This window comes from Apteryx rowi, unplaced genomic scaffold, assembly GCF_003343035.1.
Source record: "Apteryx rowi isolate R43461 unplaced genomic scaffold, aptRow1 scaffold_9, whole genome shotgun sequence".
Taxonomy (NCBI): domain Eukaryota; kingdom Metazoa; phylum Chordata; class Aves; order Apterygiformes; family Apterygidae; genus Apteryx; species Apteryx rowi.
The window spans coordinates 1,547,543-1,565,172 of record NW_020451204.1 but is presented as its reverse complement, the minus strand read 5'-3'; the positions used below and the strand labels follow the sequence as shown (position 1 = coordinate 1,565,172).

The 17,630-nt window shown below is 42.6% G+C and overlaps 1 protein-coding gene across 2 annotated transcripts in view; it reads right to left on the bottom strand.

Annotated features, from left to right (window-relative positions):
* Positions 1-4,600, bottom strand: part of CHCHD3 (coiled-coil-helix-coiled-coil-helix domain containing 3) — a 153,745-nt gene extending 149,145 nt beyond the window's left edge. For both annotated transcript variants that reach the window (XM_026091178.1, XM_026091179.1), the window contains exons 1-2: positions 4,311-4,600; positions 2,332-2,419 (exon numbers count right to left, since the gene is read on the bottom strand). In XM_026091178.1, the coding sequence (XP_025946963.1) occupies positions 2,332-2,419; positions 4,311-4,394 (172 nt within the window). In that variant the 5' untranslated portion in view covers positions 4,395-4,600. The remainder of the gene's footprint in view (positions 1-2,331; positions 2,420-4,310) is intronic.
* Positions 4,601-17,630: the final 13,030 nt, after the last annotated feature.

The window sequence follows — 17,630 nt, the reverse complement described above, 5'->3', positions numbered from 1 at the left end:
GTAACAAGTCACTACCACCTGATTCCTAAGTGGGAGGGGAGGGGAGGGGCTCTCTAGAGTCACRACTCTTGTTATCAGTGCAAGGGGCTTAACCAAGGAACCCAGACTCAGCCCTACTGCACCACAACGCCTTACACGGAAGATGCCCCAGATCTGGGATCCAGCCCCAGAGGCACCAACACACAGTATTTTCATATGAAGTCATCAGAGCACTAGCTCTGAKGCGAGCGCTCTTCCCGCAATACCGGCTTATCAGACAAATGCAGACTCTGACAAGTTAGATCTATCTATAGAATAAACAAATGGGCTGACTGGTCTTACGGCATCAAAGAAATTCAATAGTTCGTAATTCTACCTCAAAAAACATTCAATGAAAGTGTATGGTGYGGAAATATGCACTTAAGTATAATTTAATCCTCTTAAATACAAATCATTTTAGCAATAAAACCGAGGTATAACCTTGATTGTACTTTCCTGGGAAAATACAAGCACTTCACCTAAATTACTAGTTCTTAAAGCAGAAATAAGCATAAGGTTTCCCAAAGCTTACAAAGGGTCAAGCAATTCATTAAGCCTTTCAATAAAAGACAGAAAAAAAAAYTGCAGCTATTTCCAACATACAGGAAGAAACAAAATTAAAGGACCAAGATATGTGCAAACTGTGAAACAGTAAATAATTCCTGAGGTCCTTTAGCCTTCATCTCTGGTCACCACATCCCAAAAATTACAGTCACTTATTCACAAGGCTACTTCCATAACCCAAGTTAGGGATGAAAAAACAAGGAGTACCACAAATGAAAACAGCTAGGATGTATGCGTATTATTTCAGAGAAAATATACATAACTCATTTCCTAGAATTTTTTCATCACAACAAAATACATGTACACCAGGAGAAGGCCATTATTGGGAAAAAGAGAGGGACAGAGAGTCTGGCAGTTCATGAATAAAACTACAGCCCAACTCCATCCAAAACATATGAAAGCAAACATTAAATTTCTAACCAATTTTAAGGAGTATAAAGCTACATTTCTTAAGTCAGGCGACAGTTTAAGTTACTTTTAGTCCTTAGTTGTTACTTGTCTTCACTATGCCAGAGTCTTCCCATTTATAAAACGGAAACACAAATCTCTAGAATACTATTGCTTGGGAGCCCCAATATTTGTAGAACATGTTGGGTTGTATTCAGCCAACATCTTTAGAAGCTTACAGCTGAACTCTTCCCCCAGGTGTTCCTAGAGGGCAAATCCATCTCATCCTAAATTAGAACTCTAAACCAAGACAGATGCAATTCATCCCCTCAAAATGTCTTTTTCTTCCCACTGACTACAAAGCAAGCCCAGATTAGATGTAGGTACCAACACCATAGACATCTTTAGTTAAGCAATATGAAACCAATTTTTCAATGCTTTAGATGAAAGACGCTACATTCTGTTCATTCAAGCCTCGCTGCGAGGCCCACTTTTGTAACAGCCCTTAGTATTAAAAAAATAAAATAAAATAATCCACCTGATAKAAAGGAGCACCAATAAGAAGACTTACTTGAACATTACAGGTTTTCACATAGTCAAACAAACATAAATCACATGCTCCAGTCTCTGCCACTCATTTTCACTCCTGTAGTTGCTACGTCTTGTTCACTGTGCCGAACTCTTTTAAATTACACTTCTGCCTCTCTGCACAGAGCCTATTTGATGCTTTTGAACAGTCCTCAATAATGAAATACAAAATGCTGACAAAACTATCATTTTGAGCTATCAGCATGTATAAACTGTACACAACTCACGTCTACAATTCCATGATAGAGAAATAATATATCATTCTTTTTGCATTTGCTTCAGTATATTYCAATAGATGTTCATTACGCTAGAATTCAACGTTGATCAAATATGCTAGAATTTTCACTTCAGAACCCAAAGCATACTTTAAATGAGTATTTGCTTTTTCAAAAAAAAAAAAAAAAAAAAGAATTCAACGTTGATCAAATATGCTAGAATTTTCACTTCAGAACCCAAAGCATACTTTAAATGAGTATTTGCTTTTTCAAAAAAAAAAAAAAAAAAAGTCTTTAACATTGGTAATGCCAATTTTTCCACTGTAGGAGAAACAAGTCTCAAACAGTTGTTTTTAATATTTTATGGTCAGCCAGAAGAAAATAAAAAGTAATAAGTCTTCTAACAGCCCACAAACTACTTCATTCTTCAGTAAAATGATCAGCAAAAGAATTAACGTGAAAAATCATCTCTATGAAATGGTGGTGGGTTCACTACAATGATCTGAAAGACACATTCAATTTTCTTTCTCTCATTAAAACACAGAAAAGATGAGCGTACCTGCACCAGATGCCGATCGGTGCTGAGAATGCAGTCTTCCACTGGATGAAGACGGTTCCTTCATACGATCAATGACATTGTCGGATAGCTGAAAAAAACAACCCCCATCCAAAAAGAGTCAGACAGCATCTCCTCCTTCCTATCACCCCTCCCCTAAAGAAAAATTAAGTAAAACTTTAAAGAAGGGAGTGAACCCACAGAGTAAGATATGACAGCAGCTTAAGATTTTATCAACAACGTAAATGTTCTGTTTCAACTGCGTTTCCCCTTCTTTGGGTGGTGATCAACCAAACCGACTGCAAACGATCAGGCAGAACAAGATATTTTTGGCTCTCATAGAAAAAGAAGGTTGAAGGTGAGAGAAGACGAGGAATTGATATGACAAAATAAAAGATAACGGGGACAGCAAAGGAAACAATACCCTTTGACATGTTGCTTGTAATTCATCAACCTTTTCGCCTTTCTGTTATTTGTATGACAGTTAAATACCACAGTGTACAGTTGCATAGCATCAATCATAGGGAAAACTTCATCTTTATAAAGCCCTCAAGATACAAGTTTAGCCAACCACTCAGTTCATTCTAATGTTGACATATGCACACATAAAATACTGTCATAATTTACATGGAACCAAACTGAGAATAAAAGTAACGCCCAGTTTCAGACCTGATCAAGCCCACAGAAATATTTAACATAAATTAAAGCAGTAATAACATGAAAGTTCCATTTTCCAATTTAGAACTTTCTACTGGTTTCCTCACACATCTACTCCTTAAAAAATACTGTTTTGACTGCTTAAGGAAAATTTGTTTTAAATAGCGCTTTATCAAAATATTACTAAACTTATAGCATAGTGTGTTTTAGTGGCAGAAACCCTCCTTAGAAAGATTTTGCTAAAATTTGCAATCTAACATGCAACTGACGGTGTGAAATTCCTTCAGCTAAAGGTTTCTGAGCCCAGTCCTAGAACTCTGAACATCACACAGCTCTACACATGTAAACAGACCCACTCTTGGATGCCCTATTCACCAACATTATTTAGCGAAACTAAGTCTTCCTAGTATCTGTGATACCATTCATTTTCTATTCCCGATTTTTCAAGATCCAGGATAATTTACAGAAATTTCAATACTACTTCCTACTACTGAAGCAGCTGGAGCAAGTAATGAATTAACAAATACCTTATTCTGTTCCTGTGCTTAGCGTGTTTTAAAGAGGATGAACTCTCTTCCACGAACGCTTACATTACTGTAAGGTATTTGTCTGAAATCATTAAATGAGCAGAACAGAAGAAGTATGCTGAGATAGGCAACAATTACTATGTTTGTTCATGCTACAACACCCTCCTCTACAAGCAGCGATAAAGGACAAGTCTTCTTCATTCCAGGTATGAACTACACAGCGTGCTTCACCAAAAAACTTTTACGCTGCAAGACTTGTCAAAACGTGCCATGTCGCAAGAAATTTGCCTTACAGGCAACAACATCCCATAGACAGGGAAAGAACGGGAATGTTCCTGTGGGTACGCACGAGACAAGTTATACTGCATGTGAGACCCAGCAGAATATCGGTGGAGGGGGCTCCAAGAGGCGGAGGTCAGAGAGAGGCAGAACAAGCCATGCATCTCCTACAGCTGTTCTGCCATTCTGCCTCGCTGGGGGCGAAGGTCCCTGCTCAGAGCTTCCCGATCACGGCTTCTCGCCGAGAGATACCTTTCGCTGCACCTAAGCACCCCGGCTGCAGCGGGGCCTTGAATTTAAAATAAGAAATCACTAAAAAAGGAAGAGCGAAGCGGGGCAGGAAGCAGGCGGAGGTCACTCGGGGAGAGCGGCTGGAAGAGGAGGCGCAAGGGAAGGGAGAGGAGCAGCGGCGGGAGCGCAGGGCACAGCCGCGGCCCGCGAGGGCAGGAGGAGGGCGGGAGACGGCAGAGGGGCCGGGGCAGCCCCGGCAAGGCAGGCCCCGGGCGCCCCGGCTCTCACCCGCACGCCCTTCACCACCGTGATGTTCTCGTTCTCGTCCGCCTCGAAGGTGACGCGCCGGGTGCTGCTCCCGCCGCCGCCCATCTTCGCCCGGCGCCACCAGGCCGCGGCCAGGGACGGCACCAAGGAGACTCGCCGTCCCCGCTGCCAGCTCGCCCCGCAACAACGCCGCCCCTCATTGGCCCGCCGCTCGCCCAGCCACGCCCTCCGCGCATAGAACCCCGCTCCCCGTTGGCTACGGGGCGGTAGCCATGGAAACCGCGCACCCCCGCCGAAGAGCGGCAAGGTACCCTGGGTCCGCAAACTTTTTCGGTTTAAACTTCCCGAGGAGGGCGGCGTGGCCTACAAGTCCCAGGGTGCTTAGCGCCGGGCGGCGGCGGCGGRAGGCGGTGCGCGTTCGCAGTGCACWCTGGGTAGCGTAGTCCCCGAGCGGCTGCCGAGGCGGAGGCGCTGTAGCGCTCGGGGAAATGTCRTTCCTCCTGGYGGYGCCGGTCGCGGGGTCCCCTGGGCGCCACCCTGCTCTGAGGGGACTTTCGTTCCCCGCCCAGGGTCTGTTCCTCCCACTGGGGCTGAGGGGGCGCGCTCCGTCCCTCCCTGAGGGCGGCGGCGCTAATGGCGCCTCAGGGCAGGCCCTGCCTCCGTGGTGGCAGCTCGAGGCCTGGGCCCGTGCGGAAAGGCCTTGCTCCGTTTTCAACGTTGCAGCGGCCTCAAATTGCGGCTAACATAACCCCTCCGGAGGTGTAATTATCTTTCCAGGAGGCTGACGGCATAACGTTAATAACGCGCAGCGCGTTTCCTTTTCAGCCGGCGATAGCAACTCCGTTGGGATGCGGCTGTTGCGCAGATAAACCCCGGCTGCGGGTAGGGTGAGGCCTACCTGCGCTTCCAGAATCGCAGAGGTGGGTTCTGGGGAGACACCTGAAACGAGAGAAAAAAAGATGCTATATAGGGTATAATATTAGAAAAAAATATGGTGTGCTGGATGCCAGTGGTGTCAAGACGCATCTTCGAATTTCTCTTGCCTAAGTGTGAGGCAAGGAACACCTTTACCTAAGTGGTGTTTATGAAGCTATGTTGTTTTGTTTTCTCTACCATCTGGCCTCTTGTTTTATCCATCCACTGCATCTTGTGATTAGCCAAAATATTAAGTGCAATGAAGCCCCAGTCTTCTGCTGGGACTCCTTGACACTAGTGAAATACAAATATTAACAACCACAATATTTGGGAATCTCTATCTTGGTTTTTTTTCACCCTTAGAAGACCTTCCCAGCTTGGCTCAAGGTATTTTTACTGAAGTAACACCGAACTCTTCCATTCCCTTGTAAGAAATTTGTCCCAGTGTGTTTACTTCTGATCATAATGGATTATTGCAGCCAATGTCAACTGACTCATTTCATTTCTCAGAATAGATGTAAGCATCATGTTGGTTGCATCAACACAACTGCTYACATGTCCTTGATATATTTTCAAGCAATTTTTATTTGGATGTAAAGTGTCTATCAGCCGACATTTCAGCAGTATCTGCCTTCCTTGGGGCTTAAGATATTGTTGAAGCATTGGCTGATAGGCACTTTACTATCAAATAAAAATTGCTTGAAAATATATGAAGGACATATGAGCTGTTCTCTTGAGATATGTGACGTGATGTTTATGCCTGTTTTTATAGATGTTAAACAAGTTTCTTTGAAGGGACACTATTACGAATTGAGCACTCTGGTAACTATACTTTTAAGGAAATAGATGAACTGTGCATCTGTATCTGTCTTGATAGTGTGTGAGCACCAACAAGCTGAGGGCTTACTGATTTTTTTTTTTCTGCACCAGGAATGTTTTTGAGGGTCAGATTTTATTTATTCAGTTAGCTATGTAACTGTTGTGGAAATGCCCCTCTCCAAATCAGAAACAGCTCTTCTAATATATGTTGTCCTCTGTTTGGAGAGTTCTGAGAAAATATTCCTGTCTTGCTGAACAGAAGATTTATATTTGAGAATTAAGGTTTTAACAAGAGCTATTTTCTACTATGTGCTTTTATGATTATTCTGTATGACTTGGAATTACAGAATGCTGTAACATATGCATAGATTTCTGGAAAAAAGCCATTCTTGAAGAACAAATGGGTAGAATTACATCTCAAAATTGCTTTGGGTCATTTTGATATGTCCATAAGGTTCACTAGTTGTGGAAAAAGCAGGACTGTGKTACCCCAGAATTTATGGCTCCCCTATAATAGGTAGAAATGAAAGACTATTTGCTGYAGGCCAGAGTTATATATATGTCAGAAGCTTTTCTCTGTGGACTGTCAAACATATCTGAGGGCTCTTTCAAGGACAATACTGGATGAAAAATGTATTACAAATTAATGTTAAAAAAGCTAAACCAAATTTGCAGACCAAAACTGTTCATTAACGGCGAGCAAATAAACTCATGTTTATTTTACAACTCTCCCAAGCAATTAGCAAATACAAAAAGAAGTCATATTCTGTGTATAAAATTTATCCTTCAAACAGTTTAAATGTCCTCATAAATAATATACTTATTTTAAGAGTAGTGTGTATCAATACGGTACACAGATTTGACTGCTATGTCGCATAGAAAAAAACCAACTTGGTTTAAACTAACTAGTGCAGGCAGCAGCAGTAATCAAAACATTTCAAAATAGAGCTCAGCACAGAATAATTTATGTTACTACTCAGCAGTGTTAATCAGTCTACAGGAGTTCTGTGCAGCCAAGCCAGGCTGCTTTTGATATGTGAGGTACCTCAAATACCGGCATCCCACTCTTCGGTCAAGGTAAAGCCATTTTAAGATACGTATGATGAAGGGACATGCCCAAAGTCATCCAGTAAGTCAGCGCCAAAGAAGCAGAACATTGGTCTTCTGGGCCAGTTCTGTTTGGTTATCAGACAAAACTTCCTTCCCACCAAGAAAAAAGATAATGCAAAAGCAGGATGTCAAATAAAGATGTAACAATCAATACAAATCCATTCAYTGCTTCTGATTCTTGTTTGATCTGAACCCGTTTCTGAATTGCATAGATAGAAAATCCATCTCAAATTGGTAAACTTCAGATATTTCACTTTGTAGCTGAAAAACACAGGCAGTATCTTATTAGGTTAAAAACCTTTACTTTTTGTGGTGCTCTGTGCTTTTCCACATACCCAGCACATTTTTATGGCCAGATTATAAACTCTTGACCCTTTGTTGAAAAAGCAGTGTCGCTGTCCTCTCTTGTTTTGTCCTTGTCTGGACATATTCCTTTGTGACAGAAATATTTCTTGTATGACTTGCTACTCAAATTWTTAGTTATAAGGTGAAGCCAAAGASTAGAGAAGGACAGCATGACCAGACATTCACAAACAAATAAATCCTAATGAGCCCAGGAACTAGTTATTACTAAATTTCAGACTCTTGTCTCARGACTTAAAAAATGCCATGAAAATAAACACTTGATAGGCAAGGAGACATATAAAGGCTCATTGCACACCTGCTGTGAGCTTTTTATTCTTCTGCAGAGGATCATCCTGCTCAGTCACTGCCATGGTGAGCRTATCATACCTTATGACTTTACATGGTTATCCCTTGATGGTGATCTATTCCTTAGRAATGTTCAGCATGGAGAGACTTTCATAGTACCTAGGTTCCTCCTTAACAGCAGTGACCATAATAGCAAAGTCTGCCAGTTCTCCAAATTTGGAATTTACTCTTTCCTTTTAATATGGATGTGACAGTCTACGGTGCCTTTTGCCATAAGATGAGGTTTGAAGAATAAGTAATGCATCTCCAGTACGTTCCTGGTGTGCCAAATCCTGCTTCCACTGATGCTATTGGCACGATTTTCAGTATCCATAATGACTGCAGGGCAAATTAAGCTAAACCATCAGCTTCTTCCCATGAGCTTTGCAAATGTATTTAAAGGCCTGGTTATATAAAGGGCAGAACACATTCCCTTTCAGTTCCAGTTCAGCTCCTGCAGAAGCTGAATGTTCATGACTTACCTGACACTCAATGCTTCAATCATTGTTTCGCTCTTCACATTCAGTATTTTATTCTCATTAGTTTAAGACTAGAGCATGCTAGAATTTTGCTCCCTATCAGCAACAGGTACCAGTTGATATCACAGGAAAAGTCACATCTGCATGGTTTGGTTTCCTGAGTCATCAAGGTTAACAGTCTGATCAGCGAAAAAAGATGAATGATTCTTCTCTCGCTGAGCAGAAGGGGCAAGTTCAATTCATCGTATTCTTTGCAGCAGTGAGGATGGATTTCTCGTTGGTGTCTGAGGCAGCTCCAGGTGATGTGTGCTATGTGCAGAAAACTACCACTTCTGGATGCCAGTTCTAGAGTGCCTGGGATGTTTTATTGTTATTTATTTCTTCATTGGCTATTATGTGCTGTATATTATCACACGAGAGATCCCTGCGCTTTCCATAGAGGGCAGCCTGGATCCCATGCCTTGCAGCATTATCTACCGAAAGCTATTGCAAAGCTTATTTAGTTAATGCATATCATGTGGTTCAAGACCCTCAGATTTGGCTGTGGACTTCAAAACTTAATATATTAATACTATGTCATATTAATATGTGATTATTTATGTTGATATACTTTTATCTGACTGGTGTGGTTCACATCAATTGCGAGTAAGCGGCAGAATTTGTAGCCAGCCTGTCATTTCCAATACCAGACTTGATTCATGGTCTCATTTCCTGTTTTTCCTCCCACTGCTCACAGCCCTTTTTTCCCTTCTCCATGGTCCATTTATTAAATGTAGAGTTAAAAACACAATTAGAATTTACTCAAGTCTATAATGTCTGAATACTAAATCTTCGGAACAATAAAAATTCTCTCCCAAACCTGTCTTATCTGGGTTGCCTATTGAACTGATGAACTCAGCCTTCCTTACTGACTGACTGAATAAAAAAGGAGTACATGATTTGTGCAATTCCAAGCAATGACTATGTGAATAATTCTAAAATTTGTAAGCACTGCAAAAAGGCCTGGAAGCACAAAGGCAGAGCAAAAAATATTTTCATGGCATTCTGTATACGCTGATGTATAAAGCTGAAAATCAGAAGTGTCACGGTGCTGAGCACTTGTACTGCGGAAGAAATAGGTGAAATCCCAAACGGAGCAGGGGAAGCTCTATCCTGTGGACATTTATGCATGTAAAGCCCGTTGTTGAATATTGGCAAGAATTCARCCTTGGTTTTGAAGGGGGCACGATACATATACAGTGCTGGTAAACCAAAGCAAAGACAACAGCCAAGGAGCAAATACAAAACTCTGCACATTCATTCTTTCCACTGTGACTGGCCAGATATGTCGCATGAAAGGGTTTCTGTACCAACTTTACATTCCCAAATTTACAGCCCGGGTGAATATCTTTTCCATTTGGAGACTATCTGAGAATATTTGAAACTGTCCAGTGTATCTCATATGAAATGAATTTTCAAATTATTTTAAAAGAGACAGATGGTACAAAGCCTCTCCTAAGTGGTTCATCCAGTTTATGACAACAACCTACTACTGCTTATAGCCAACATAATTGCTCTTCTAGCTCAAGCGAGGGATGTCTCTGGTAAAGCCCAGCACAATATTAGTGTTAAAACTTTGCAGGACATCTGTGTCCATGGTCCAAACTTAGCTCACATCTCCCTCTAGAGGTTGGTCATCTAGATTCTTAAGCTCAGATTGATCTTCTCTAGTTAAGCCACCCAAAACCTGGACTACCTTTAGAGATGACTAGCCATCAACTATAGAAGCAACCTGGGGCAGCTGTATTCCTAATGAAGACACCTCAGTTAAGTGCCTCAAGTTAAGTGGAATAAATACTGGTCTAACAGCCTTACACTGCTATCAGCTAATGGAGTTAGTCAAGCAAATGTCTGTGCTGAAGAAATCGGGCTCAGTCCCTACTGGCAGCTCATGCAGTTGCAGCAAGGGCTCCAAGAAGGCCTGCATTCATGGTGCTCTCCATGAGAGCTCCTATGAGGAAAAGCCTAGTCACCGGGCTGTGATTGAATCACAGAGATCGCAAGGAAGTAAATTGCCTGGTTTAAAAATAACATCTGTAAATATGTATTTGTTTGTTTACTCCATTCCCGTGGATAACAGTGGATAAACACAGACACAGATTAATAGAATTTGAAAGGCAGAAGTATTATAGCTGTGACAGGCTCAGGGTTTTGTTACACCAAACCTCATGTTATGGGAAACAATACAACGTACCTTATGGGTGGAGCTAAGAATTTACTGTTAGTCCAAATAATATCGTAACAGTCTAATAGCCCCAATTAATTAATATTTGTAAGGTCTTATCCATAGCACAATTTAACGTTTTATGCAAAAAGCCCTCCTAGTCTCTACCCCTTTTCACGGGTGTGATGCTCACCCTGCCAGCGTCCCTCTGCATCCCAGGGTTGACAGGTTCAGGCTCCCTCAAACAGAATCAGGGAGAGGGTTATGACGAGTTGTCACCACCCKGAGGTCTTCACCGGGAGGAGCCTGATGTCCACAGTGGGGTTTCCTCCTCCCCAGTTGTGGGTCCCCCTGGGGCTGTGTTCACCCCTCCTCTCCCCACAACTGGCTCCCTTCTGCCCAGCCCCAGCTCCAGCGGGAGAGTTGCCCAGCGCCCAGCGCAGGTCACRCAAGGGCTGTTGTTTGCCAGGCAGGGACTGYGCGGGGGCAGCCCTTGGCCCTGCGGGTGCTCCYGGTGCTGAGCTCAGGCCGGGCGGGCAGGAGGCCCCTGGCCACCAGACCCTGGTGACCACAGTGACAACCAGCTCAGGCCACGGCTGGATTTAATTCTTCACTCCGAGAAATTCACTATCCACATCTCTCTCCAACTTGTTTCTGCTTGTTAAAACATGAGTGGCCATATTCAGGATGCCAGCAATGGCTCCTAAAATGGACTTAGAGATTTTCTATGATATTTAAGGTCAAGAGAACAGTGAGCTGTACAGACTATTTGCCATCCAACATGCTGGATTTAATGGCATTTTCATCAGGAAGGGTTCCTCAGGGAGTTCTTCATATCTCTGCTCTGAGTGAAGATTCATTCTCCTCGCTAGGGATTTATCTCACCCATCTACAGTGCAAACATCACCTTCTGAGCCAGCTGTCTCCATGCTCTTTATATTCAGGGGAGAGAAATAGGCACTTTTAGAGTGAGATCTGTCTGCCCTGTTTTAGACGTCGCTCTTAGGATGAGATGAACTGCACGCCAGCAGGGCACATTTCTCTCCAATGATTATAAAAGGTCTTAGACTGTAAGTCAAGTCAAAATCTTATTGTGGGCCAAAGGGAAGACACCATATATAGAGAGCTAAAAACTTATTCTTAGCCCAATTCATGTTTTAACAGTCTAATAGTCCAAATTACTCAATTAGCACAGAAAAGCTTCATTAATGATACGATTAGAACTGTTCCCACYTTCCCAGTATCTACCCCCTTCCTCTGCTGTGGTGCTCACCTTRYCAGTGTCCCAGRGCTGASAKCTTCARTCTCCTCAAGCAGAATCCAGGGGAAGGTAATGATGAAACACCACAACCCTGAGGTCTTCACTGGTAGAACTGTGATGTCCACGGTGGGGATTTTTCCTCCCCAGCTGTGGGTCCCCCTGGGGCTGTTTTTAACCCTCCTCTCCCCACCGCCGGCTCCCTTCTGCCCAGCCCCAGCTCCAGCAGGAGAGTTGCCCAGCGCCCAGCGCGGGTCACACAAGGGCTGTTGTTTGCCAGGCAGGGACTGCGCGGGGGCAGCCCTTGGCCCTGCGGGTGCTCCCGGYRCTGAGCTCAGGCCGGGCGGGCAGGAGGCCCTTGGCCACCAGACATTGGTTATTGTAGCTAGAACCAGARGTTCAGACCATGGCRAGCCCATAACCAGTCCTGAGACCCTGCAGTGTTCGGTCAGTGCAAAGTCTGTGGCCTTCTACTAGTGATGGCAAAAATCTTATTTATCAGATTAYTGTTTCAACTGGAAAATAAACAAAGAGATCCATGGATTCAGGTGATCGCTGAAGACAGGGGGTTGCCTATCAGAGGTGGTCTTCTATGCCAGCTCATTGCAGTTGCCTTCATAAATACACCAGCGGCTAGGACTGCAGCATGTAGCTGGGTTCCAGCTGCTTCGATACAAAAGCAGGAGAATTTAGTATTTAACATCAATGTCAGCAGAAACGTTTCATGACCTTCAACAGGCCCCTGCCCCCTAGCGAGTTATTCATCAGAAAACTTGGCTGGGCTGTAGCATCATCTTGGACACATTCAAGTGCCTCCTGCAGAGAGCATCAAGGGCTCGGGGACTTAGCATTGATAGTCTCTCTAGCCTCGCTCTGCTGGGGCCCCGAGTCACAAGGGCTGGGAGCTGCTTTCTCAAAAGCAGTTTTTTGATCATTATCTATCCTTTCTGCTCTGTCTGAAGAGAGAGATTTGAAGTAATCTCAGTTAATATTTGCTTCTCCTTCCACCACATCATTAGACACCTCCCTCTCCAAACTTTTTTTTGGCTGAAGTGTACAATTCCTTTCCAGAAAACTATTATCTGATGCTTCGATTTATTATTTATGTTTCCTCGGTGCCTAGGAATGCTAGCCGTGGGGTAGGCCTGTTTAGCGTTCAGAGTGGGCAAATGGGAAACAACAGGATGGTTGGTGTGAGTTTCCTAGGAATGTGCAAAAGTTACAGGCTAGGGGGATACGCTGTCCACAGTAATCTGGAGAGCTATAGGGTTATATCGCAAGTGACATGTAAACCCTTTATTGCTGAGAAAATCAGCCTCAGCCTAGAGATGGTCCAGCCAGCATGTAAAAGGCACAGGAAAGGAAGGAGAGAGAGGAAAGATTAGAAAATAAGCTACTTTTCTATCATGCAATCAGGGAGCAGGGACCTCTGTGTGGGAGCACATGGAGAGGAACTCAGAGGTCATATGGGTTGGAGCAGTCATTTACTGTCTCCCAGCAAGCTAGCAAAGGGGGTCAGAAAAATTTAGGGTGCTTGTATACAAATATTAACAGTTTTTATCCTTTTGCTGTGATGAAGGCTTCACTGTGCCTGTTGGTAAGCTGGGGAGATCCTTCTACTCTCACCCTCCTATCGCCTTGTGTCCCTTCCCCAGACCCTCCAGCAGAAACATTAAAGGAGTCATCATGTGTTCGGACATCACCTCCACTGCTACTAAAAGGGACTTTGTTCCTTACTTTGATACAGCTTTTCAATTCCAATTGTTTAACGTAGTTCAACATAGCATTCTAATATGGAAACTAGGAATCATAAAAATGGTGTAGGATGCATGCAAAACTCTTCCAAGTTGGAAGGTCTTTATTACTAGCTTGATGTTAAAAAGAAAAGGAAATAGTAATCCTGGATATTCACTTCACTGAAACCCTTCCTACAGTCATTTCATCAGGGAAATTCATACCAAGTGAACTAGTCTGAATTTTATACTTAAATTTGGGAGAAAGGTAAACATTTGGTTAAATCTAATGGCCTAAGCTTTATTGGAGTGAAAAGGATCAAAATCATGTTGTTACAAAGTGTCTAAAGCGAAAAATATTTCATTTTTCAAGAGATCTTAATTTCACGTATCCAAACAGAGCATGGAGCAGCAGTCAGATTGTTTCTATACACCATTTTCTTGAAGAGTTTCCCCCGGAGATATCATAGTTCTTTAATTGAAATGTAACTGTATTTCTTCTATCTCATTAAAGTAGCTTTAAGAAAGACACGGTCTGTGGAAATCAATGCAGAAAAGTCTTCTATTTGCCATCTAGGGTATTCCATTTGTGCTGTTTACTTTTCCAGTAGTAAATTTTCAAAGAGGCTGTCAGCTATCTAAGTTACTAATGTGCCATAGTAATTAAACAGGGGATTAAACTATCCAGGAGAGTAGCAACTAATTCAAGGAGGTGAATTTACCTCTGAATATAGCATAAGTTGCACCAGTAACGGAATTCTGCGCCTTTTTTTTTTTTTTTAACATTGTAGAAGCGGGTGCAGTGCAGAGAAGAATCCAGGAAATGATTCAACTATGATTCAGGCTAAAACAAAGCCTGACAGTGAGTCAAAGACTTTAGTGTTTCTGTCTTGACAAAAAGAAGACACGTAAGTGATTTGATTATAGTTCTTAAGCACTTTCATAGACAGAAAATATTGGAACTTTTCAATCTAATAGAAGAAGACATAGCAGAGGATGGATGTTAAAATAAGAGAAATTCCAGTTAAAAGAGTAGCAAGGCACTGGGACAAATCCAAAGGAACTGGTAGAACCTCTCTCTCCTGCCTGGTGGCCTACTGCAAGGTCTCCTTTAGACAGGCAGAAGTTATTGGCAAGCAAATGAAGCTCCATAGCAGGAGGTCAGACTAGATGAGCTAATGACTTCTTTTGGTGGTAAAAGAACTACACCTGTATCTGCCTAGGACTTCATATTCATCAGCTAATCTGTATGTTGTGGGCACTTGGAAGACCAAGACAGGGAGCAGACTCTAGCACTGCTTTGAAGAGTCAGGACATCTGTTCAGATATGATTGTGGGTATTCTATGGAAACAACATAGTGTAATTATGAGAGCAGTGCTAACTGTATTATTGCCTGTGTTAAACATCTCAGACAGACTATGCTAAAATTGCGATTTCCAGAAATTCGAGCTGGCTGAGCCTCTCATGCCTCAAAGCAACCTGTCACACCAATTTCTGTCAAATATTTTTCCTTCCACCAGAGACCAGGACACTCAGTATTAGCTGTTACCACTACAGCATCTCCAGTCCATACTGAGTTTGACTCAATCTAATAGAGGGAGAATAATGGTCACATACTGACCCTTACATGATGATCTTAAAATAGCAAGAGCTTAAGAAAAGAATGTGGTAATGACATTGGAAGAGAGCTTTGATAGTCCCTTTTTTGGCACAATCTTGAAAAGGCCGATTTGCATTTGCTGGTCATGCCGTTTCCCATATCAATGGATCTATTCACATGCCTAAAGCTAGGCGTGTGCTTAAATGCTTCATTGAATTGGATTCTTATTAAGATACAATAAACCAGCCTAAAATGAATGCTTCTGTACATGGTAGCTGTACATGGTGTACAGTTGTGGCCATGTACTGCGGAATTCTTGATCCTGTCATGTTTCTGCAGATGTTTGATCCCCTTTGGGGAAAACTTTTGTCTCTAATGTACTACTCATGCATCCAGGGGTCTCAAGTTTGTGCAGATAGTTTTCTAGCTTCTCCAGAGAGTAATTCTGTTAAATTTGTTGGTTTTCTATCTGGAGGAGAGCATGCAGTTGACTGCTTGCGTGTGCAACAGACACAACAGTAGCAAAATAAAGAATACTGCATTATTTGCCAGGACGGACAAGAATAATAGAATCCCCTGTGAAATAGCAGATTGATTAATTATACATGGCCCAAGCAGATTATTTACTCAGTAAGAGACTAGCACAGGATCTTTTGTTTTATTCTGAGTCTTACTTGTTAATCTGTTTGATTTGGCAGTTTGTAAATAACAGGTTAATAAAATTTGCGAATGTTAAACCTGAGTGATGAATAAAGGGCAGCAAATACTCACATAAAGGGCAGTAAAAGATAAAGATTTCTTTTTTCCTTAGTTGAAATGGGGAGTAGCAGAGCTAACAAAGCAGGGAGAGAGAAACAAAGATAGACATCAAAAATGCAGCTTATGGTCTGAAAAAGCCTTGATTAACTTATAAATACATCCATGTAACATATTGAGCTTAAATATCCTTTTGCCCATTGCTCCCAAAGAAGTTGGAAAAGTTCAGCACCCTTACCCCTATTTTACAGATGGAAAGACTGAGGCAAACAGTACGCTCACGGCAGAGCTGAGAGGACCTCAGAGTTTACACAGTGGGCAGATACACTCTTTGGAGCATCCCGAACATCTAGCTGAGCTCATGCCCTCATCCTGGCCCTGCTCCATCCCCAGGTGCTTTTGTTTCCAGCTCTGTTGTGTACTCTGCTAGGTCTCTTGCCCTAAACAACAAGGGGACCGCAACTGGAGGCCCACATCAGAGCTCACCTGCCCTTGCAGCGCAGACAGGGCTGGCAAGGACCCAGATCTCCAGGCTCTAAGCCTGTGTTCTGTAGCCTGAGTATTGCCCTCCTTCCACCACAAGTGAGTACTCTGAGGCTGAAGTAAAGTAGTACAAACTATGACGTATCTTCTATCAACGCGCCTTTTTTCTAGGAGCTCCAAATACAAAGTGTTCGTACAAACAGCATTGCATAAAGAGAATGACATTGCATAGTCAAGCACTCAAAAGTCAAGAAATGCCAGTGCAATTCATTGCACCGTGCATATGCATGACGGTAGAGTGTTAATTACATGCTCCCGTGCTGTTTCTTTCCGCAGGACACCTACATTCAGGCACAGGATAATGGTGCTCGTTTAATGAGCAGCTATGCGATATTTTGTTTTCGCGTTGTGGTTCCATGTGTGGCCCCATGCTTTATTTTCTGCGCACTGTTCAAACCCAGCTCTCAAGGCAGTGATTAATGCTCTCGAGGACTTCTCCATGGCAACAATCAATCTGGCATTCCCTAATTTTTGAGTGCTTTACTTCGCAACATTAACGTTGTTTTCTTTTAAAGTGTTGTGGGTTTAGATTTTTAATACTAGCTTTTAGTGCTGACTGGAAAACTTAAATGTATGTATTTTCTTTGATTTCAAAGATTGCTGAAGTAGTAGTAGCGGGCTACTTTCCACTCCGTATGATGCGGTTGCCTGTGATAACTGGGAGCCACATTCAGTGATGCAGAAGGAACATTTCTGTCCAGTAGTCCTATTTCGGATTAGTAAATAAATGATTACGTACCACCAAGATGCAGTAGCAGACAAGAATAGTGGGTCCGTTTGTAACTGCAGAAGAAAAAGCCAAGAGGCCCAAACAGAAATGAATGGGAACAGGAAGAAGCAATTGTCTCTTCAGTCATAAAATCTATGCCCAGCACTGTGTCCTCGGTCAGAGCCCTGGAGAGACTCCACGGCCAACCAGTATGTAAATTTGGATTCTATTTTCATTGCTTAGAGGTAACCATCAACAGATGGTGTTTTGAAACACTCATAATTTTGGCTAATAGAGTTACTGTTGCCAACTGTCCTGTCCTCCAAGTAGTGATTAGATTCATTATTATTAATAAATAATACCTAATAATGATACAAACAGTCCAAACCCTAATGTTCTTAGTCCTGAGCAACTCCCACATGCTTCAAGACTTTGTGCTCATATCTTCGGATGAGTAAGTGTTTTACTGCACAGAGCCAAGTCCCGCTTTCTGGTCTGCATTACCAATCCCTTCTTTTTTAATAC